Raw genomic sequence first — 24,107 nt, forward strand, 5'->3', positions numbered from 1 at the left:
AATCCATTATTACCTTAGGCACTTCTGGCAACCATGGGGCAATGAATCAAATCCAATGGTATAGACTAAACAACTGAATTGCTCCAATCCAGGAAGCAAATAGCTATGAACACTTTTCCTTTAAATTTAACAGATCTCTTTAATAGTCTCCTGATATTCTCCAAGAATAGACACTTAAATTCATATTTGAAAAATAGCAAAAAATTTGTTGAAGTTTGAATCACGTTTCCATCCATCAATCTTGCAATGGATACCAAGAAAACAATTCTCCTTACCATTCAAAGCTCTATTTTCATAGGTGTAAGAAGACAAAAATCCACTTTGTTCATGATGGCTGCCAAAAATTAACCAAAGGCTTTTTGTGGCTATTTAACCTTTGAGAAACCAAACAGCTGTACATTTCATTACATTTTGTCAATTATTCAAAGACATTTTTCTTAATAGGTAAACAACAGCAAATTCAAAATAGCTTCCTTTTGTGAAAAAAGTTTGATGAACAGAATGCTTGAGGTGAGATTATAAACAATGCTGCATCTACTAAATCTCTAAGATCAGACTTCTTTTATGCTTGATGAAACAGACTATTTGATATGCACAGCAGTCATCAGTGACAGTGATCATCATATATCCCTTCATATATTTTCCAAAAATGATTAGTACATGGATTCCATACTACCAAACAAAACCATGCTTCAACCACTTAAACATTATAAAACTAATTTCCTGTTTTCCATATTGTAAAAATAGACTTGTCTTCTCCAAAGGATCTTGCTGTCCATACTGATGGATCTTTGTGTGACCTCTTATCACTGGCCCTAAATGCGTAAATCATCTTCATTCCTTACGTCCAATCTTACATAAAATTGCACAATGCATGGAGTAAAAGAGGAATGAAGACAAAGCATGGAATCCTATATAAATGTGTTGACCCAAAAGCAATCACACCAACAGCCAGAGGAACTGGAAATTGTGAAGCAGTCTTCAACAATTTACTGTAAAGAGACAGAGAAATATACATCACTTATGTGAACCACATTGTGAGCCAAAATGGAATATAGCAATCTTTTTTATAGTTTTGGGAAAGATAAATATTCCAAGTGATTTTAAATGAATTTTTTATGTTATAAATTTACCTATTTATAATTTTTAAAAAGATCAATACAAGCCGTATGTGTCTACAAAAGAAAAATATTTCTATTTAAAAAATAGCCAGTTTCATTTAGTCTAATTTTAACAATAGAAAAATACTAGTTAGACTTTTATTTAGTAATTACACTTCTAGAAACTTATCCTAACAAAAATAAGCAATAATGTTCAGTAAGACATAGCTACAAAAATGTTTATTTTAACCTTACTTATAAGAGAAAAAAGACCAACCAAACAAAAAAAGAACCATTTTGAATTCTCAAAACAAGGAGTATAGAAGATAGTATTTTTAAAAGAAAAATACTATCAGGAAAGACAATTACTGTTTTACTTTGAAAATAGAGAAACTGAGAACTAGAGGGGTTAAGAAATCTGGCTAAAGACAGAGCTATTAAATAGCACAGCCAGGATTTAAACTCCAGGTCAGCCTGATTCTAGAATATCTGCAAATACCTGCCAGAATCAACTGAAAAGACTCCCAGGGCAAACAAGTGAATGAAAACTCAAGTTTTATTATGGAAAATTGGAAACTACAAAAGTAGACTAACAGTGTAATAAACTTTCATGCAACCATTACCCAGCCTCAAAAACTATCAAATCATGGCCAATTTTATTTCAGCTAGATCCCCATCCACTTCTCTTGTACTTTTGGGAAGCAAATCTTATATATCATGTCTTCTAAGTGTTAACTTCATAAAGAAAAATACTGTATTATATGTTATCAAGTAAAACCTGTAATTAAGAAAGCAAATATAATATACTTGCATGTAAACCATAATACGGTTACAGCTTTACTTTTAGGAATAGTCAAATTAATTAGAAATAAAGAATATGCTTTAGACATAAAGGGTAAAAAAAAGAAAAGAAAAGATATGAGAAAAAGAAAGATTAAACTACTGTACCTTGATTTTATTGAAACAGTGTAAGTATTTCCAAGAATTACGATAGTTGGAATAAGGATAAATGCCAAAGGTTTACATGGATCAGGATTAAGTTTAAAATAATACCTATGATATTAAAAAAAAAAAAAAAAAAACACACACACACACAAATGAACAATGACCCGATCATTTTAAATTATCAGAGTCAATAAAAACATTACAGTAGCAATATGGATATAAGAGAACTCTAAATAATTCAGGAAATATCTGATAAGTAATTTTTGCTCTATATCATTTTTGTGTCCATGGTTTCATAAAGAGAATCATGATCAGAAACTACTAAAGGAAATAAAAATATCCAATATGAAAGCACTTCCTTTTTATAAGCAATATATGTTTAAAAGGGCACATGTAAAGTTTTTTTTAAAAAACAAATTACTTAAAATACATGAGTGATACTCTATAACAAAAAAGATAAAATGAAGGCTCATAATGTTAACTGTCCCTTATCTTTTTAAAAATCCAATTCATTTCTTGCATTCACTGACTGTAAGATGTCTACAGGCTTTCAGAATCAAAAATTTGTGCTTTTCGGCAGGGCACGGTGGCTCATCCTTGTAATCCCAGCACTTTGAAAGGCCGACGCGGGCAGATCATGAGGTCAGGAGGTCAAGACCAGCTTGGCCAACATGGTGAAACCCTGTCTCTACTAAAAATACAAAAATTAGCCAAGCGTGGTGGCAGATGCCTGGCATCTGAGCTGCTCTGGAGGCTGAGGCAGAAGAATTGCTTGTACCAGGACCTAGGAAGCGGAGGTTGCAGTGAGCCGAGATGATGCCACTGTACTCCAGCCTGGGCTACAACTGAGACTCTGTCTTAAAAAAAAAAAAAAAAAAAAAAAAATTGTGCTCCTCAAATAATTCTGACAGCAAATCTGTGAACAAAAATCTGGATACTGACTGAATTAAGGAACAAAAGAAGGATATTAAAATCTGGTAACCTTTGATTTAATTTGATCTTATTTTGATTCTGCAACTTAAATTCCCAGTATTTAGATAACTTGAAAGTTTTATATTATTTTTGAAAACTATATTGAGTAGGGGTTCATTTACTACTTGGATGAAGTGGCCTTTTATTTAGCCTTTGACAAGTGAATAAAAATACGATTCACTCTTTTGGGCTGATTTTTTGAAAAGTTTATATTCCCAAAGTTTATATATACATAGTAAGAGAGGAAATGTGAATGTGTTACAAATAAATTGCTTGATCCTGGGAGGCAGAAGTTGCAATGAGCTGAGATTGCACCACTGCACTCCAGCCTGGGCAACTGAGGGAGACTCTGTCTCAAAAAAATAAAATTAAATTAATTAATTTCAGATAATATATAGCTTCCTGTTCCTGAGGAATTTTCATGAACTATTAGGAAACTAGCAAGTCTCTGCTTAGGGATATTTATTGTTTGAACCAAATAAACAATAATTATATAAACAAAACACACCTAAGATTCTGCAGCCAATAAATTAGAGAAGGCATGCTGAGTAATACAATCCATGTTAATAAGTTATTCACAGTACTGTGCATGCGAAGGCTATCTTCAGCATCATTGGCAGATAAACGCAGGTGGTGTACGGAGGAGTCTTTATGGTGATTGGATTTTTTTTCACTTCTTCTGGAGTGTTTGGTATTCTATAAAACAATAAAGTAAAAATACCAAGATACTAACTAAATGAAAGTATACTTTATTTAGAATCATACTCAATGTTACATAGCTAAATAAGTACATCTTTCCATTACCAAACTGATATAAAATCCTAAAATTATTTTGCTTAAAAATACTTTAAAATAGTTATAAAACTTTCATTCTTTTGACTTGCTGGTTCTACTCCTGAGAATATATATCCTCTAAGTAATTATTCAAAATAAAATTTAATAGATAATAACTTGTAAAAAATGATACAGGTACTGACAAAGATGAACTTATAAATCTTTTAAAATATTCATTAAGTTCACTTTACTTAAATTCATAATATTGCATCTTTTAAACACTATGAAATCCTAACCTTAAAAAAAGATAAACTCATATCTCCCCATGTTCTTTCATTTTACAGTTATATAGAGTTTTGAAAATAAAACTTACCACAAGCTGGCTATTTTTAAAAGTTGTTAAGCTGGCTTGCAGATGAACAATCTAAGAAAAAGAAATCACTGTTTTAATTTCACCCTTATTTTGAAACAAAAAGTATAAATCTTTGGCATTAAAAATGAGAAGCACTGTAATCTGAAATTTTTAAAATGTGAACCGAAAGTCATTTAAAAACATTCTTATACAAAACAACAACTATATATGCTGGCTATCATGGGAAAAAACAAACAAACAAATGGAAACATAAACAAAACAACAAAAATTCCGGAATATAGTGGGACCAGGATATCCTGCTATACCTTTTATAGCCTGTAAAAGCCTGCGTTTGAATGATGCTTTGTTACAGCAACTTAATGTGTCTTGTAAGTCAAAGATTTCATTATCTTCAATACAGTAAAAGAATATAATACATTTTAGGTATTTTAAGTCTTTGAAAAACAGAACTCAATTATATAGCGTGGTCAAATGTTAATAAGAACTGGAAAAAAAAATTTTTAAACTCAATTTATTAGGGTTACTTAAGTATTTAAGAAACCTTTGCTTAGTGGGTCAGTGGTTTGAAATACCTAATTTAAAAAATACTAAAATTACTATTTATAAATCAAAGTAGCCATAAGTAATTTTTCAGAAGCACGTAAATTTCCTTTGGAAAACTGAAAACAATCTATGATATGCATGTATTTAGTTTACATCTTAAAAAATTTTCTTTTCAGGGAAAAAAAAAAGATTATCTACTGTGATGTCAACCATCTGTTCCTAAAAATTACATGGAGAGAATACACCTGTATCACCACCTAGATTTTTTTCTTTTTTTGCAAAGCTGTCAACTTTATCAGAAGTGTTTTTTTTGTTTCTTCAGTAAAATTATTAGCCTAATTATTTCTATTGTCATCTTCTAATCCTTCAGCAACAATTGTAACATTTTAGATTATCTCAACATGATTAATAGCTTGATCCTACTGACATAAATTTACTTTTTCTTGTCTCTTACCCATGTTCAAAAAGAGTGTAACTATAAACCATTTTATAATATAAAATGTAAAACAAAAAGTTAACATTTGCAAGACTAAGAAGCAAGCAGATACAGATATCTTCTCCCTTTCCTTTTCCTTTTTAACAACAAAAAAAAACTCCAACTCAGATCAATAATTTTTGTTTTCCAGTTAGTTGTATGTAATTTAAGTAACTAAGATGTTTTAAAAAATCTGCTATGTAACAGGTTACTACAGTTTTAATGAAAGTTTTTGCTAATGATGCCTACAGTACATCGTACATGTGCCTAATATAAAACAATCATTTTTGCTTTACTGATTTGACATACCTTAAACACATAGTAAAGATAAGAAAGAAGTATGGCAAGTGCTCCACAAGTTGTCCAACTAACTATGTTCAAAACAATTGTCAAAAAAGGCAAGTCTGGTGATATCATCTTGATATCTTTAGGAAGTTCAGAAGGTCTGGAATGATAAGAATAAAGTTTAAAATACATATCAACAGATATTTCTGTAGTCACATATAAGAAGAAGAAAATATAGTACTTTTCCAGTCTCTCTTGCTTATATGCAAATACATAAGGTAAACAGTAAGATATTTTTTAAATAAAGGTAAGTGGTCTCAAATATTTGATTTTCAGTTCTGTAATATATTGTGATAACCTGTCTACCATTTTGATACTCTATAGCTGATACTTGTTCTACAGGTGAAAACATGTTACCAAAGGTAACCATTAATCATACACCCTGTGGCATACATCTCCAGTCTTGACAGGAGGAGAAGCTATGTTCTATTTCTTAAAGCCTAGAGACTACTCAGACCTTTGGTGGTGTTACTATCAGAACCGCTATCTGAAGTATTTCAGAAGGGTAGACGAAGAAGCACCACACCATAATCCTCTCTGGGACAGGAAATCACATGACATGTTTGGTAAGGAGGTGTGGCAATAGGCACTAAATTGATGATCTACCAGGAAAGCCTACCAGTAACTTCAGATTCAAACTGTGTCATTGGGCCCATAATAAAACTCTGGGCAATGTTTTTGGAGCTTTTATACATCTCATCTAATCTGAGCCTAACATCTGGATTACAGTCTCTTGCCACATGGTTTCATTAGAGAAGTCAGCATATAAAAGCAACACCATGGGAGAAACAATCCCTCCTGGGAAAGATTCACAATCATGATGTTTAAAACTATCTGTGTAACTTGTCAAACTCTTTTTTATTAACTTCTGAACACTAAGATTAAAATCAAAGGTAGCATTTAACTTGGAATAAATGATTAGCTTTCACAGACCTAACTTTGAACACTAACCCATACTTTTGCTAGTCATATATTTTTTCTTAGAAAATAGTTTAGTCAAAATAATTAATTTCAGGTTTCTTATCAGAATATATATATTTTGTTTAATTAAGGCAATAAGAAAGTTGTTAATCATTCATGCTTTACCTTTTCAAAGCTAGCCACAATGAAGAAAGAAGTCTCACAGACGCAGAAGAGAGCAGGCCACTCCAGTAGGCAGTACACGTTCCAAAAAGAAAAAGAATACAGGATACCAGGGGAAAACACATACTCTGACTAGTTAAAACGATGGCATCTAATTCTGGTAACAATAATACATCCCATAATTCTTTAAACCATTTATACCTGTGGAGAAAAGAAAATATAAAAGCAAAAACCCAACAACTGAAATTTAAGGACTTAATATTTGTTGTGTCTGACCATTCAAGGGCGTCTCTAAAGTTCCATGATACTTAATTTATAATTATACTGAAAAATAAAGTTTTAATTCTTTGTCTGGAACAAGTTACTTATTTTCAAAGTGAGCCTACTGATCTTTGAAGATCTGAGTTTCAAAATAGATTTACTACTCTCTATTGATACTTATAAAAAGTAATATTTTTTTTTTGTTTTTTATTTTTAGAAAGCCAAGTTAGTTGTAATGAGGGAACAAAGACATCTACATACTGATGCTTAACCAAAAAACATAAAAGGTGACTAAATTAAGAATGGAATGCTAATTAGGGTAGAAAGGTCCAAAAATATACTTTTAAAAATGATCAGAGATGTACTGTTTCATCAATATCCTGTAATGACTTATGTTTGAATGTAGGATACTCACAGATCATGGACTCACAGATCATGGACCTATTTGCAAACATTAAAGGCAGTCTAAGTATGGACTGATGTATATAAAGTGAATAATTACTTTTGAAATGATTATACTATTGAAGTAAACATTGACATACTTATTAGACCTTTGCCTAAGAGAAAAATCCCATTTAATGAAACAAGTCAACTACCAAATCTATATGAAAATTTATATTGCATTATGGAACCAAATATAATATTATATGTAAAACACAATTAAAATCATTATCACAGATAATAAAACTTACCCCAACAGAATCTTAATGATAATTACAAAAGGATCAACTTTGTGTGGTTTGGCTTCTTTATCTAACACGGTAGCATATTCTAGGCAACAACCTGGTGATTTAAAAAAAAAAAAAACAATTATATGCAATTCACAGTAATTAAGCATGAGATATACTATATCCCAGGTTCTCTAGAAGAGCAACATATTAGCTTTGCACAGCGGCAATATCGTAGCCAGTGAGGTTTATCCAAGGCATGATTATTGCTAATTGAAAACTTTTCCCAATACTCCACCATGACGACTTGAAATATAGTCAGCACTGGCAATGTTTGAGTGTCTACAGAGACTGAATTAAAGAAATTTTAAAAAGCAACAAATTTTATGCCAGAGAAAGAAAGAGTCGTCATTACTAACACAGAGATTCTTCTTGAAGGATTAAAAATAGTTGTAATTCAATAGTTCTTATATTAGAGAACACATTCAATCACTTATAAAAACAAATTCAGGAAGTCAAAGATGGGTTTCACTAGCTGTATTTTCACAAAGTTCCACAAGTGATTAAAATAAAATAGCTCTATTGAACACAATTCTCATATAATTCTTCATATTAAAGTATATACAATTCAGTGGTTTTTAGTATATTCAGAATTGTACATCCATCACCACAGTCTTAGAACATTTTTATTACCCACCAAAGAAAGTTTTCCTTGAACTACCGCCCCACAAATTCCCACTCCTTGGCAACCACTAATCTATTTTCCCTCTCTACAGATAGGCCTATTCTGAACACTTCATATACATGGAATCATAATATGTGGTCCTTTGTGATAGGCTCTCCCACTTAGCATTTTTCAAGATTCATCCATGTTGTTAACATACCAGTATTTCATTTAATTGCTTCTTATTCAAATTCCTTTTATTCCATTGTATGAATATACGACATTTTATTTTTCTATTCATCAACTGACAAAAAATTGGGTTGTTTCTGCTTTTTGGATGTTATGAATAATACTCCTATGAACATCTGTATATAAATTTTTGTATGAGTATATACTTTTATTATTTTTTTATTATAGTCCTAAAAATGCAGATGCTGAGTTATGCAGTAACTCTATATTGAACCATCTGAGGAACTGTCAGACTATTTTTCACAGTAGTGATACTATTTTACACTTCCACCAGCAGTGTATGAGCGTTTCAGGTTTTCCCCATTCTCATTGATACTTTTATATTATTTGTCTCTTTTTTAATTATAGTCATTCTAGTGGGTATAATCCACAGGTGATTTTTTCATAAGCATCTTTGGTTCAAAACTACATCTTTAATTGGTTGAAGACATAATCCCATACTTAAAGCCTCTAGATTAACTGACATCAAATATCCCCTAGATACACATTCTGTATAATTGAGAATCAATTATCAAGTCAGTTGAAACCAAGAAAAAATTAGGCTTTTTTCAGACTTTCAAAGCAAGATAGACATTTGAACTCGAGTCTGGTTGATGTCAGTCAGAATAATCTCTTAATTAAAAGGCTGGGTCTGTGGCAGATCAACTGAATATTGCTTACCTCTTCCTGGAATGTAGGTTAAATCACATTAAAAATAACACTAAAGGCAGACTTGAAGTCATATAAAAGTCACTGAAGGGCACTAAGTAGCTGCAGAAAGATTTGAGTGGAAGGGATTTATGGACTGCTTTAATATATTTGGGCCCAACTCTTTCATCCCATCTCCTGCCTCCCTTAATCACTGTCCAAGCCTAACAAAACAAAGTTTAGCCTCCTAGGAAACTGTAATAACTGTTATACTCCAGGGAAGACTTTGCCCATTGTACTACAGTTTCTATATCTGCTTTTCCAGATCCATTCTTTACCCCTCACTTTTTCCTGAATTCTGAAATGCTGACTTTTATGGACTGGCCTCTAGTTAAGTTCAGTGAATTAGAGGTATTGGCAGATAGGAGGGTAGGAGAAAATAAGGTTAGTGTGCATGTATTTTCTCATCTTTATCCTGCGTAGCCACAGGTTGACAGTGGCTAGAGTGTTCCTGCACCTAAGGCTACACCTGCAGGAATGCTGTTTACCTCTACAGCCCTCTAGGTTTGTTCCCTGTCTTGTCCAGATACCTCTGACTACCAGATGGCTCCGTTACTAGTTTAGCACCTTATTATTTCTTGTTGGTTTCTCCTAACCCTGCATATGCCTTTGAAATAGTCCATTAAAATCTCAATTATTCCATTCAGTATGCCAGGACCTAACTGACAGTTTATACAGTTCAATACACCTACTGTGTGTTTGGCATTATCATGTTAGGCACTAGGAATGGAATGGAGAACGAGATGAGGCTGTACACTTTAAGAAGTCTTCAGACTATAGGAAGGAAACTTCAAGTGCCAGGGTAAAAATGGAGAACATGAGTGAGAAATTTTGGGGGTATGTCTTAAAACATAGAGGATCCCTGCTCTCCCAAATCCTTGCTAATTTGGGAAAGAAGGGCCATCAGTTTAAGAAATCATCTGCCTTCCTTAGCCACATGTAGGATGAAAAGGTAATAATGAAGCATTGGCTGCTGGAAGGAGGGGAGGAAGGAGGGAAGGAGGAAGGAATGAAAGATGAACAGAAGAAAGAAAAAATGGGAGGGAGGGAGGGGAAGAGGAAGAGAAGAGATGAGAGAGAAAGGAAGCGAAGAAAGAAAAGGAAACAAACTAGGATGACATGGAAGGAAATTAGGGAGTAGGTGTCTCTTATTAGAAGTATACATATTATGAACTATTCTTGCAGCAGCAACAACAACAAAAAAGAATAGGGGTGGGGATGGGTGGGAAATAATCTGAATCTGATCACACCTATAGCTCTAATTATTAATTTATATAAAATAGAAAAACATGTTCAACTCCACCATGGGAAATGGAATCAGCACAATGCAAACTAGCAAAATTCACTTTATAGAAAATGAAAAAGTGTATTTAAAAAAAAGTTTTATTATATTAAAAATTATAAAGGGAGAAAAAGAGATGGAGACTAGATTAAGAAACAATGTTTAAACTGTGAAAGCTGTCAGAAACAAAATGGCATCATGGTGTTAAAAAAAAATAATAAAAAAAATAAAAATAAAATAAAATAAAATAAAAACCCTGACAAATACAGCCAGGAATGAAGGGAGGGTTCTCATGCTTGTATACCTAATAACAAAACTATCACAGAAGACTGTGAAAAAACCACAACTCTGCAGAAAGGCCACTGCAACCTTACCAAAAAAACAAAACAAAACCTCTCTGACGACATCTGCCCAGCAACTAACTTGTCTAACCTCAGGGTGGCACCACCCTTGTAAGGGATCCTTGTAGCCAAGGATAATTATTTCAAAACAATTATGTAATCCTCCTCATTTTTTCTTTAACACCCATTGTCTTCCTTTACTTTCCTGAATTTGCAAACAATTTACTATGACTTGTAGATTCTTGTTGTAATAACCTGTTCCCAAATAAACATTATTTTCTTTTAGAGAGCCTCTCTCTGTTTATTATTTAGGTTGATATTAACAGTATCCAGAGGTAGGACATGGAATAGGATTACTTTTAGATAGTTGATGACACTGAGAACTGGAATGCAGTACTTAATCGAGCCCCTGGAGCTCTCTGCCTCCATGGCACATCTTTTGTCAGGACAAGACTCTCTAAAATCGGGGTAGAACCTCTTGACTTTATTCTGTGTCTGGTTAATAAGACCTTATATCTCTCCTGGGATGACAGAAGACCTTTTGTCTTTTCTGGCAAGTCTTTCCTGGTGTAAAGACAAATGTCTTTGTGGTGACTTTCTATGGAATTTACATTCTGTCTGTTAGATATGTCTTTTCTGGGAAATTTACTTTTGATTTTCTGTGTGCCTAATTTAATAATTTAATTTAATATTTTACTGGTTAAAATTTATGTGAACATTCTTATCTCGGTTTCTTTTGATTTGGTCGTGTGTCTGTACATGATCTGGCTCTTTTCCCTTTTGTGTTTATGAAAATCTTCTAACAGCAAAATAAAATTCTAAATGGTGGGCACAGAACGGCTCATTAGACATAGGACTAGTGACTAATGTGGTTACTTTCATCTAAATCACTGTTCTAACTTCTTGACATTCTCTAACAGGTTTATAGGATTTTCTTTGCTCTTAATATATTAAGAAAAAAATGGAATGGTATTCTCAAACATTAATTAGGGGATGCCAGGTTTATTGGAATCCAACAGGGTATGGCCTGTTCTCACACACATTTTTTAACTGCTGAGCAAATTACAGCAAGGAAGATTCAGAGCAAAAGTGGCTATTATTCAAATTAAAACACTGTGAAACCACAGAGTTAATACGTAAAGATTTCCATGTTCTCTAGCTCTTTTTTTAAAAAATGTTTTCTGCCTACTTTAAATCTGCTAACTTTCTACGGTGTTGAGATAAAACTCACTGCTTACAGCATTCTGGTCAAGATTTTTTAGAAGTTTTAAAGAGCTTTAAGTTAATAACTTAAAAAATTACAGCAGTTCCATGGTAACTAGTAATCTAGACACCTTTTCGAAAGGCAAACTTGAGTTTGCTTGACCAACAGTCGCTTAGGATGATAGAATAGTTAAACTGAAAGATAATCTTAGAGGAAAAAAAAAAGAACTAGATAGATATTTATATAGGTTAGGCTCTATGGTTAAACAGGTCAAAATATTGAGCTGAGAGCAATAATATAAGGTTTCTCTGTTTGGGATAAAAATTTTGCTTTTTTTTTTTTGCCATGCATTAGCCAAAAAAAAAAAAAAAAAAAAAGCTAGAAGAAAACCCTGCTAAACTGTCTTTCCACCCACACTGACTAGTCAAGCAAACAAGACCAACAAACAAAAGATAAATTGAAGGTTACTTGGATATTTTGTTTTTCTTAAATAATTGCTGCCAGTCCTAGCTAAACATTGAAAATGTAACCCTTAAATTCATCTAAAACTGAAAAAAAGAAAGAAAGACAAAAAAGAGTGAAAGAGGTTTTGAAAAAATCAAACTATTACTGAGAGTAATTTACCCCAAATTTTGGTCCACAGTCTTAATTATATATAGGAGTTAAATAGAAGTTTAGCCAAATAAAGAACTCCCAGTTTTTTCATAAATATAATTTGGTTTATAAACCAGTGAGTTTGTATTACTACTTTATAATTAAAATCCCAAAATGAAAGCTATAAGGCCTTTGAGTATGACTATGCATGTTCAGGTGTATTTATACATATGTAAATATATTGGCAGAGTTGGTCAAAAATCCCTTAAGAAATTCTGTTCAGATTGGCTTCAATCAATGAGTGCTCATATAAATTATATACTAATTAACCCAGGTGTCTTTTAGTGCAGTGACTTAAGTAAATCTTTAATAAAAAACTAGTTCTCATCTATTAAATAGTAAAATAAGTGACAGTTCAAATTACCTGTTAAATTTAAGGTTACTAAGAGTTAAATTTCTAATTAAAAATATAAATTATAACAATTCTAATTAATTTATAAAAATATATCAAAAATGTGTTATTGAAAAAATTATAAGAAAGTCATAAAAATGTGTTCTTTATGGAGAACAAATAATTTTGTCTAATTGGGATGTTTAAACATTTCAAAATACAGATCTAGAAAAAAAAATAGAAACAAGATAGAAAGAAACTCGTAAGTAAGAGATGTGAAGAATGTTATCAAAGGTCTGACTAAGTCATGAAAAAAGTTTATAAAGAGTGACTTCATGAAAGAAAATTTTGCATGTGATCAAATTGGCTATAAAAGAGATTTGTGTCTTTCTAAAGATGAAACTTCAATATTAAAGATATACTAATGCAAAACTAAAAATTTGGTCACCTATGGAAAAGCACCAAGGCTTTCTTGAATATACATTTACACTTAGAAAAGGTTTTGATTTTTAAATCCGAAATCTATTTCATTAATAGCCATCCTCTACGTTGTACAGAGTTTCTGTTTCTGCAACATTTCCTCCTAAGACCTGCTCTTCCTCTCTTCCTTTGAGAAGGCCTCAGATGATAACCTCTTTCAACCTTTTTTGTCAGCTCCTGTAACTTTTTTCTCCAGTTCCAACTCTACTATTTAAAGCTGAAAATATTCATCTAGAAAGCCTAGATAAACAATGTTTTCCTCTTGGATAACTTGATTTTACATTCTTGGCTTTTCATGATACGTCTGAATTGTTCCATGTAATAAGGAAACCATGTCAAATGTTTTTTATATCTAAGAGCCACGTATTCCTCTGCTCCCAATACTAGATTTCTTGTTTATATTCCTCTGTCATATGGGTTTACACTTATAACGTTAGATACAGTCTTCCTGTATCTGATTAAATTCAAGTACCTTTTCATCAGGTTCATTCAAGTTCTGGGTTATCTAAATGAGTTTTCTATAGTAAGATGCAGAAGACACAGTCACACTGCAACAGACTTTTCTTTACCTTTTGGTAATAAAAAAAAAAAAAACTAATAAAGATAACACAGGAAATTACATAGTACTGACATTTTATGGGATAATTTCCTGTGTTATTCTTATTAGGTTTTCTTATTACTTAGGAAAACTGAGCTTTAAAAGGTTAAGATTTTTACATCCATATAATTTTCTGTATTGCTTTTGAAGTCTGGAACAATGAGAACACATGGACACATCACATACAGGGGCCTGTTGTTGGGTGGGGGGCTAGATGGGAGAGAGCATTAGGAGAAACGCCTAATGTAAATGACAAGTTTTTTTTTTGATAGATGCAGCAAAACCACCGTGGCACATGTACACCTATGTAGCAAACCTGCACGTTCTGCACATATACCCTAGAACTTAAAAGTATAATAATAAACAAAAAAACAAACTACTATTATTTCACAGTGACCTGTGATCCTCTTTTGATCAAGTGTTTTGAACCTTCTGATATCTTTGGCAAGCTTCTCAAAGATGAAAATTTCTCTTTTTTTTTTTGATGAAGGAGTGCAATGGCACAATCATGGCTCACTGCAGGTTCAAACTTCCAAGCTTAAGTGATCCTCCCTTCACAGACTCCCAAGTGGCTGGAACTAGGTGTATGCCACCACAACTGGCTAATTATTTTTTATGTAGACAGGGTTTCACCATGTTGCCCAGAATAGTCTTGAATTCTTGGGTTCAAGTGATTCACCCTCCTAGGTCCACTAAACTGCTGGGAGAACAGGCATAAGCCACCACACACGTGGCTGAAAATTCCAGACTAAGTCATTTTTACCTAGAATTAACTTTCCAATTTTCTAGTTGGGCCACAGAAGAGTCTGCAAGAACGTACCTCTCACCTTCTAGGGATATCAAACAATTATGTTTATTTGGTGAATTATATGGAAAAATTGTCAAATGATAAGTGACACTAGATCCTTTTTCAGTTATATTCATGTTATTGATATGCTACAAAATTATATAAATTCATAGAAATAAAATATGTTATCAGTCATAATTCTGGCTATGTTAAATCTTCTTTAAAGTTATATTTCTATGTATATGTTATTGATGTCAGCACTCTAAAAATTACATAAAATTGATAAAAATCTGATGGTCCTGATATGATGCTGTCATGATTCTAGTTGATATCTTAAAATGCTTCATGTAACAGAAATAGCTAAAATTTCCTTGCCAACTGGGGGCTTTCATCAGATTTTAGCCATTACTATTATAAGTTTCTGTCATCCATAGTTATTGTCTTAAATTTCTCTCAAAAAGCATTTGCAGTCAGCTGTATTGCAATCAAGCTTTTCATGAAATAACAAGAACTCTTTCTTCTCCCCCTTTTTTTTCCTTTATATACAGGGTCTCACTCTGTGGCCCAGGCTGGAGTACAGTGTTGCAACTGTAGCTCATTGCAACCTTGAACACCTGGACTCAAGTGATCCTCCCACCTCAGCCTGCTAAATAGCTAGGACTGCAGGCATGCATCAGCATACCCAGCTAATGGTTTTTTTTTTTTAACATTTTGTTGTTGTTGTTGTTGTTGTTGTTGTTGTTGTAGAAATGGGGTCTTCCTATTTTGCCCAGGCTGGTCTAAAACTCCAGGTCTCAAGTGATCTTTCTATCTCGGCCTCACAAAGCACTGGGATTACGGAGTGAGCCACAACACCTGTCCAACAAGTACTATTTTTTTTTTTTGAGATGGAGTCTTGCTCTGTCTCCCAGGCTGGGGTGCAGTGGCGTGATCTTGGCTCACTGCAACCTCAGCCTCCTGGATTCAAGCGATTCTCCTGCCTCAGCCTCCTGAGTAGCTGGTTTTACAGGCGTACACAACCATGCCCAACTAAATTTTGTATTTTTAGTAGAGACGGGGTTTCACCATGTTGCCTAGTCTGGTCTTGAACTCCTAACCTCGTAATTTGCCCGCCTTGGCCTCCCAAAGTGCTGAGATTATAGGCGTGAGTCACTGCACCCAGCCACAAGTACTCTTAAACACAGATTTCTGAAAACTTTAAGATCAATTAACTAAATAAAAATATCCAAAACTCTGATGAGAAAACTTAGGGCTCAGGAAACTACTAATCAAAATAAAGTAGAAGAAAAATTAATTACATGCGATTGACCAACTGATAGCATTTTTATGACTTCTACTTGAAATGGTTCCTCACTTAAATGTTTTATTTTCTAGATTTAAGGAAAATTTCTCTCTTAAGCTATCAATTCAGTAAAATATACTTTTGTGAACAAAGATGGAATCATAATGCTTTTCCTCTCTACTTGTTTCCTACAAAATTTGGAAACTATCTTGAGTATTCTTATGGCTGTATAATTTTTTTTTTTGCACAAGTCCAGTAAAAATCTAGCCTCTCTTTATAACAGGATACAACTGGAAATATTGTATTGAATGTTAGTTATGTTATCAAGGCTTAATAAAAAAAAAAAAATGTTATATTTGAGAAGATGCACAGAATACCTGGCTTTAATCCCAACCTGAGAGTGAGTAAATAAAAACTGCCAACTGATGGCAGACCTAGGAACTTTAAGACTTTAAAAACTTCAAAAGGTTTTTATTGTTTTTGGTTTGTTTGTTTTTTGAGACGGAGCCTTGCTCTGTTGCCCAGGCTGGAGTGCAGCGGCACGATCTCGGTTCACTGCAACCTCTACCTCCTGGGTTGAAGTAATTTTCATGCCTCAGCCTCCTGAGTGGCTGAGATTATAGGCATACACCACCATGCCTGGCTAACTTTTTGTATTTTTAGTAGAGATGGGGTTTTGCCATGTTGGCTAGGCTGGTCTTGAACTCCTGACCTCAGGTGATCAACCCATCTCAGCCTCCCCATACTGCTGGTATTACAGGCATGGGCCACCAGGCAGAGCCCTCAAGAGGGTTTTAAATCTGAGATTGTTATGTGATCAATGTAGAGAGAAAAGAATTATGTTTCTAAAGAAAAGCTTTAATACACCTGTTTTTAGAATGTAGCTCTGTTCCTTGTTTTCAGGTTCTTGATAGACTAGACTTGATACACTAGACTAGATCTTGAATTCTTCCAGATTCTTCCAATCCAACTTTCTTCCATGGTATTACTAAAAATGAGAACTGCTCTGTTCTGAAAGCTCTATAAGCTGAAACTTGATGCATTTTAAGAAATATGCATCATGTTTGATGTATGGGGCATACAAAAAGTTCACCAAGCCATCTGATGTCATAATCAGAGGCATTCAAACTACAAACCAGGATGAGAAGTTGACACTTTCACTCTTCAGATAGCTTTTCCCAAGACATCAGAACAAGACTTCACATCATGAGACCTTACCCTTCTTAATGACCTTTTTTTACTTGAAGGATAATGATTATTTGATATATTGAACTGGTTGTGTTTAAGCCTAGGTTCATGGTTCAAAACTACTATGCAAACTGATAATTTTACTTTGTATTTTCCCTTTTTAAACTTTCTGTTTTTGTTTGTGTCTTCTCTGATTTATTTGAGCTGTGTTTTGTAATTCTTATTGTGGAGATCTTTTACCTCCCTGGTTAGCTATATTCCTAGGTATTTTATTCTTTTTGTGGCAGTTGTGAATGGGATTGCCTTTCTGAAGTCCTAGCCAGAGCAATCAGGCAAGAGACAGTGCAATCTCAGCTCACTACAACCTCTACCCCCAGGTTCAAGCAATTCTCCTTCCTCAGCCTTCCAAGTAGCTAGGATTACAGGCACCCGCCACCACACCTGCCTAATTTTTTTTTGTATTTTTATTAGCGATAGGGTTTCACCATATTGGCCAGGGTGGTCTGAAACTTCTGACCTCAGGTGATCCACCTGCCTCAGCCTCCCAAAGTGTGGGGATTACAGGAACAAGCCACTGCACTCAGCCAGGATGACTATTGTTAATAATTTATTGTGTATTTTAAAATAGCTAGATTTGGAATGTTCCCAACACAAAGAAATTATAAGCGTTTGAGTCAATGGATATCCTAATTACCCTGATTTGACCTTCAATACATTTATGTATCAAAATGTCACACGTACCCCATAAATAGGTACAATTATGTATTAACCAAATAAATAAAAAATAAAATAATTAAAAAGTCATTTGAAGCCAAGCATGGTGGCTCACACGTATAATCCCAGCACTTGGGAAGCTGAAATAGTCAGATCGTGAGGTCAGGAGTTTGAGACCAGCCTAGTCAACATCATAAAATCCTGTCACTACTAAAAATACAAAAATCAGCTGGGCATGGTAGCAGGCACCTGTAGTCCTAGCTACTTGGAAGGCTGAGGCAAGAGAATTCCTTGAACCTGGGAGGCGGAGGTTGTAATGAGCCAAGATCGCACCACTGCACTCCAGCCTGGACGATAAGAGCAAAACTCTGTCTAAAAAAAAAAAAAAAAAAAAAATACATTTGATAATATTAGGATATCACTGTTAATTTTTTGGTGTGTATTATGGTTAAATGTTTTACTGCTTTTTAAGTCATAAATACTAACAAAATTATTATATGCAGATAATTATACTTCTTGATTCCGACGTGAATTTTTTAAAATGACTTAATCTGGTTAGACTCAAAGTTATTTTTTCCATTAAAAAATGACACTGATACAAAACTGACAAGCTAAGAGAATGCTAATACTTTACAGGTCTTCAGACCACAAACTGAAGATCTCTGGACTAGCTTCCTCAAACTATTTTGGGATTCATGGTTGATAGCAGAAGAGTAATAAAGGTGCAAAGAAGACTCATCATAAAATTACATGATATTTTCAAACGCTTTCAAGAACAGAATACTAACTATTATTATGTGGTATAATTATAAAATAGTAAAAAGGGAGTTCAAAGAACTCTCTTAAATATGTCTCCTGATACAATATAATAGAATTATATATAAAAGCATACATGCAGTTGCTCTACTTTAATAGTCAAAACAAAAGTAATTTAAAAATTAGAAGCATTCTTACCTGTTGAGAAAAGAGAATATAATTGTCCTCCATAAGCAAGAAGGATACTAGATACAACATAAGCAGGAAGAGCTTCACCATGAAATCTAACTACCTAAAAAACAAGTCAATCAATGGGCAACTCCTGAATATTCATGTTAATGAAATAAATGTACTTTCAAAAATGTAAAAGTTGTTTTTATACTTTTCCGACCTGGCCACAAAGATATTTCCAGTAAAAATATCAAAAACTCTAAGTAAAATAAATGCTGAAAATATATAGCAAACTAAAAATGTATCTGAATTTTTCACCAAAGGCATAATAGAACATATAATTGAGTAGCATATGCTACAATACTGCTTTTCAGGACACACGGATTATTTACTATGCTGCAGGCATGACAGTATATACCTTATATGCATTATCCCATGTCCTTCTCCCAATATCCTTTGAGGTAGTTCTTATCCCTATTTTACAGACAAAGAAATTCAGGCATGAGAGCCCAACTAACTTGTACAATTAAAAATATAATAGGCAAGTTACTTAGCTCTCCCTTTGTCTTTACCAGTAAATGGTAACAATAATAGTATGTACTTTATAGACAGTTATGAGGAGTAGACATGTTTATTTGTGTAAGGCATTCAGAATATTAACTCATATATGACAAGTTATCAGAAAATGTTAACTGCTTTATTAACTTTTTATGTCGTTCATTGTGTTTGAAAATTTTACAAAACTAGGTCTTAAAATCAGTGTCTAAGTTCATAATCATTATGTTATAGTGCCTCAAGTCATTATATCAGCTCTCTATAAAATACATGCAACAAAAACAAAGCCTTAAGTTCTTTTAATGTTACATTATTAAAAGGAAATTTACTTTAAAACATGTTCTCCATTCCACAGAATTTTTTTAGAACATGTATAAACTTATCTTGCAACCTGAGGAAAGCTATGGAAGTACAAGCTTACACAAAAGATGCAAAAAATGTCAGAAAGTTCACGGTCTCCCTAAAGTTCTTCCATGGATTCCCAGGTAAAAAGAGAAGAAAAAAAAATCAGAAAATGTACAGCCCATACTTGTGAAGTATAGTTTATAGCTTTGCATGGGAAGTTGGGAAAGCTGAGTAAAAGGGAAAAAGGCAATTTTGCTACCTAATAGCAAATCATATATGACATCCTAGTAAATATAATATACTGTAAATATACATGCTAGTAAAAACATGCACTTTTGAGAGTATAAAAATAAATTTAAGCATCATAGCAAGCTCAGGAGTCAGACTTCTGGATTTACATTCCTGGTTTGCCTCTCACTAGCTCGGTATCCTTAGGCAAGTTATGTTTCCCCTCCGTTACTTTCCCTTTCCTCTCTCTATACCCTCATCTGTATAATGAGACAAACAGCTCTTACCTCATAGGGATGTAAGGCTTAAACATATTCACACTTGCATAAAGCATTTGGAATTGTAACTGGTACATGGTAACTGACTGGAAAATATTAGCTGTTGTTACCTTTAATGCCCTTCACTGCATTTAGAATCTTGTAAGAGGTCCTACACAGAGTATTCTGAATATAAAATTTTTTTTAATGATAGAGGATTATTGTTACGAGCATCAAATGTTACACTGTGATATAGATACAGCTGGATATCTAAGATACTACTAAACCTACAATCATAAACTGGCCTCCCTGTCTCACAGTCAAACTGTAGCCATACTTAGTATTTGGTACAGTATTTTTTTAAATTTCAAATTACATGCCAACATTGAAAAATTAAAAGATTTCATCTAAAAAATTCAGATTTCTAGTTTACCTTAAAAGCTGAAGATCTGGCAACACTGGACTTCATTTCTGCACAGAAATGATTTACCTGAGTTTATGGAATTCTGTGAAAGTAACTTTCAGTTTATGCTTTGCCCTCTTTTTTGTAAGAGCAGACTACAGAATATGTGAATACATTTTCCTCTTTCAGAAAAAAATTAACTTTATGAAAAGGTATCTATTGAAGGCTGAAGGTTCTCCCAAGCAGTTTCTCTTTATTCCTCTTCTTCAATCTTCTGTGACTGAGTAAGCAACATTTAAAATATGTACTATTTTGGCTGGGCGTGGTGGCTCACACCTGTAATCCCAGCACTTTGGGAGGCTGGGCAGATCATGAGGTCAAGAGATTGAGACTATCCTGGTTAACATGGTGAAATCCCGTCTCTACTAAAAAATACAAAAATTAGCTGGGCATGGGTGGTGCGTGCCTGTAGTCCTAGCTACTTGGGAGGCTGACACAGGAGAATTGCTTGAACCCGGGAGGCGGAGGTTGCAGTGAGCCGAGATTGCACTACTGCACTCCAGCCCTGGCGCCTGGCGACAGAGTGAGACTCTGTCTCAAAAAAAAAAAAAATCAAACAAACAAAACAAGTACAATTTTTTAAAACAACTAGGATATACAACTTTCATTCACTCTCCAGCTACCTATAAGCTACATTTTAAACCAGCAAGAAGAAAGAACATCCTATGTCTTTTCAATAATTTGAGAATTTAATTCAATTAATACAAATTCTTTTTTTATTACAAAACTAAGCTTAAGCTTCAATAACACAAATTTTTAATTGACATTTTAGAAAGAATCCACCTCTGATACTGTAACACCTGTATATCCTCAGTCTTTAGAAGGATTTCCACATCAAAACAAGTATATGAGGTCTGTCTTCTTTTGGTGGACACTTAATGCTTGACTCTAGTGTATCAAGATAACTTGACTTTTCTTGTTACTAAACTGAATTATGAAAAGTAGGAATTATATGGATAAAAGAGTATGTTATATTCCTACCCCAAACCATTGTGTACAGTAACATGCCCTTTGGCCATACTAAATATACAAAGGTATAAATTATAGAGATTTAATAATTGCTCACAACATTTTCTAATATTTATTGTAATTATCCATGATGCTATTTTCCAACTTATACTAATATTTTAACCTTCCCTTCCTAATTTAGCATAGAATTTTTATATATTAACTTAGAATGTTATAACGTACATCCTTATAATGTAATGATGATTGTAATCTAGTTCTCACCAAATTGTTCAGAGGATTACATGAGATAATGCATTTAACAAATATTTCTAATTTAATTTTGCCTTGTGAGTTTTATTACTACAGTATTAAATGACTTAGAGTTAAAACAAAATTCTATTATGCCTGGATTGCAAAATACAAAAGAGCAAAAAATATAGTAAAAGTAATAAAAGCTGTAATACAAATTTGACTGAATTTTAAAACTATATAATTCCCCTAATTAATCAACTGTTATATATCTATGTCCAGGCTGCACAATTCTGCAAATTACAGTGATGCTAAGTAATATCTATAGTTCTACTGCTTTATGCACTATTTTTGTAAAATTAATGAATTCAACACATTTATCTTTAATATAATTTATTTTTCCTTTTACAAATTGAGCATGCACAATACAAAAAGTTATTTGAAAACATTCATTTATATGACAGAGTCTGTGGATTTTATTGTACTATGAATTTATAGTGTGGTATGAGCAACATGAAATCTTTCTTCTTTTCTTTCTTTCTTTTTTTTTTTTTTTTTTAAAGATGGAGTCTCCCTCTGTTGCCCAGGCTAGAGTGCAGTGGTGCAATGTCAGCTCACTGTAACCTCCACCTCCCAGGTTCAAGCAACTCTCGTGCCTCAGCCTCCTGAGTAGCTGGGACTACAGGCAGGCACCACCACATCTGGCTAAGTTTTGTATTTTTAGTAGAGACAGGGTTTCACCATGTTGGCCAGGCTTGTCTCGAACTGCTGACCTTAAGTGACTCTCCTGCCTTGATCTCCCAAAATGCTGGGATTACAGACATGAGTCACCATGCCCTGCCATAAAGGCTTAATATAGAAATTCATTTAGGCAAAAACATTAATTTGTTTGAAAATCAAGTATCAGCTCTCATTTTTTGGATGTATCCAACATGAAAGCATCACCTTAAAGCAGGAATGGACAACTATGGCCTGTGGGCCAAGAAAAATTTTTGGACTTTATTGAAGTGGAAGAAAAATGAAAAAGAAAAAAGGAAGAATAGAGAAGCAGCTACAGCAGTGGCAGTAGCAAAAGACACTATGTGTGGTTTGCAAAAAAATTATTGATTATCCAGCCCCTTATGGAAAAAGTCTATAATCCCTTCCTTACAGTTATTTATTCATAAAACAGTAAATAATAAACGAGCCAGGAATCTCTCTTACCTGTCCAAGTATTTGTGAAAAGGAAGTCTTAATTGTCACCTGGTTTAAAACAATATTGAAAAAAAAAAGGTTAGTTTCACCTATTTAGTTTACATTTTATTAAATTGAGCACTTCTGCGAATCTCTTAAGCATAATAATTAATTTTCCATAGTGGTTAACTTAAAGGCATTCAAGATCTTAAGGAATCTTCCGAGCCACCATGTAAACTGCATTAAGTATAGTTTTACTATTTAATATACATTCCCACATATCTAATTTTTTGACAGTTGAGTGAATGCAATTATGCCCCTTTACTACCGAAAATATTTAAGTAGACTATCTTATTACCAGATCATGCCAGCTAAAGAAATTTAAGCCAAAGTAATATTTTGAAAATAAATTCACCCTCAATTATCTCTACCATAAATATACTTTTTTTTTTTAATAATTAGGAAGTCTATTTGATATTAGAAAGGGGATTAATATTTCTTAGGGAAACTTAAAATGATGAAATTTTGTCAATATATGGACTTCTTCAAAATATGCAGTACTTGGAAAAACAAGGACATTTTGAGAGCATGTATTAGTTGGAACCAAATTTTTATAACAATTTTTTATATTCCTTTAATATAAATATGAACATGCAAGTTAAAAACTACTGAAAAATCCTTAACTGTTAGAAACAGAATGCAAGATAGCAAAGCATTAATAAATTCCATGAAATCTAAATTAATTTATAATATAAGTTCAACTGAAACTTGGCTGGAGGAACGGATTCTATTAATTTGACACAATCAATCCTAGTTTACCTTTGAACAGCTAGCTGTAACAAAGAATCCAAACATTTAAGCTTGGTTTTAAGAGCTGAGCTTTCAGCTGGTTTTATATTTCACAGAAGCCTATGATGTCATAACCACTGAAATAAGTACTTTAACCACTTAAATTGGGAATC

The 24,107-nt window shown here is 33.3% G+C and overlaps 1 protein-coding gene, 1 long non-coding RNA gene and 1 other non-coding gene across 3 annotated transcripts; 1 reads left to right on the top strand and 2 right to left on the bottom strand.

The window, feature by feature from the left end:
* Positions 1–853: 853 nt before the first annotated feature.
* LOC141582913 (GPI inositol-deacylase-like) lies at positions 854–6,827 on the bottom strand. The gene is made up of 6 exons (XM_074392378.1): positions 6,614–6,827; positions 5,492–5,627; positions 4,165–4,215; positions 3,526–3,713; positions 2,049–2,153; positions 854–992 (listed from the first exon to the last, which is right to left on the bottom strand). Exons 1-6 carry the CDS (start codon positions 6,733–6,735, stop codon positions 854–856), a joined length of 741 nt encoding a protein of 246 aa, XP_074248479.1. The 5' UTR covers positions 6,736–6,827.
* Positions 6,828–7,633: 806 nt separating this feature from the next.
* Positions 7,634–23,216, bottom strand: LOC141582915 (uncharacterized). Its single transcript, XR_012515807.1, has 3 exons — positions 23,176–23,216; positions 18,955–19,048; positions 7,634–7,654 (listed from the first exon to the last, which is right to left on the bottom strand). It is a non-coding gene; the product is annotated as an uncharacterized LOC141582915 (long non-coding RNA).
* Positions 7,752–7,891, top strand: LOC141583088 (U4 spliceosomal RNA). Its single transcript, XR_012515841.1, has one exon. It is a non-coding gene; the product is annotated as a U4 spliceosomal RNA (small nuclear RNA).
* Positions 23,217–24,107: the final 891 nt, after the last annotated feature.

Source organism: Saimiri boliviensis, chromosome Y (assembly GCF_048565385.1).
Source record: "Saimiri boliviensis isolate mSaiBol1 chromosome Y, mSaiBol1.pri, whole genome shotgun sequence".
Taxonomy (NCBI): domain Eukaryota; kingdom Metazoa; phylum Chordata; class Mammalia; order Primates; family Cebidae; genus Saimiri; species Saimiri boliviensis.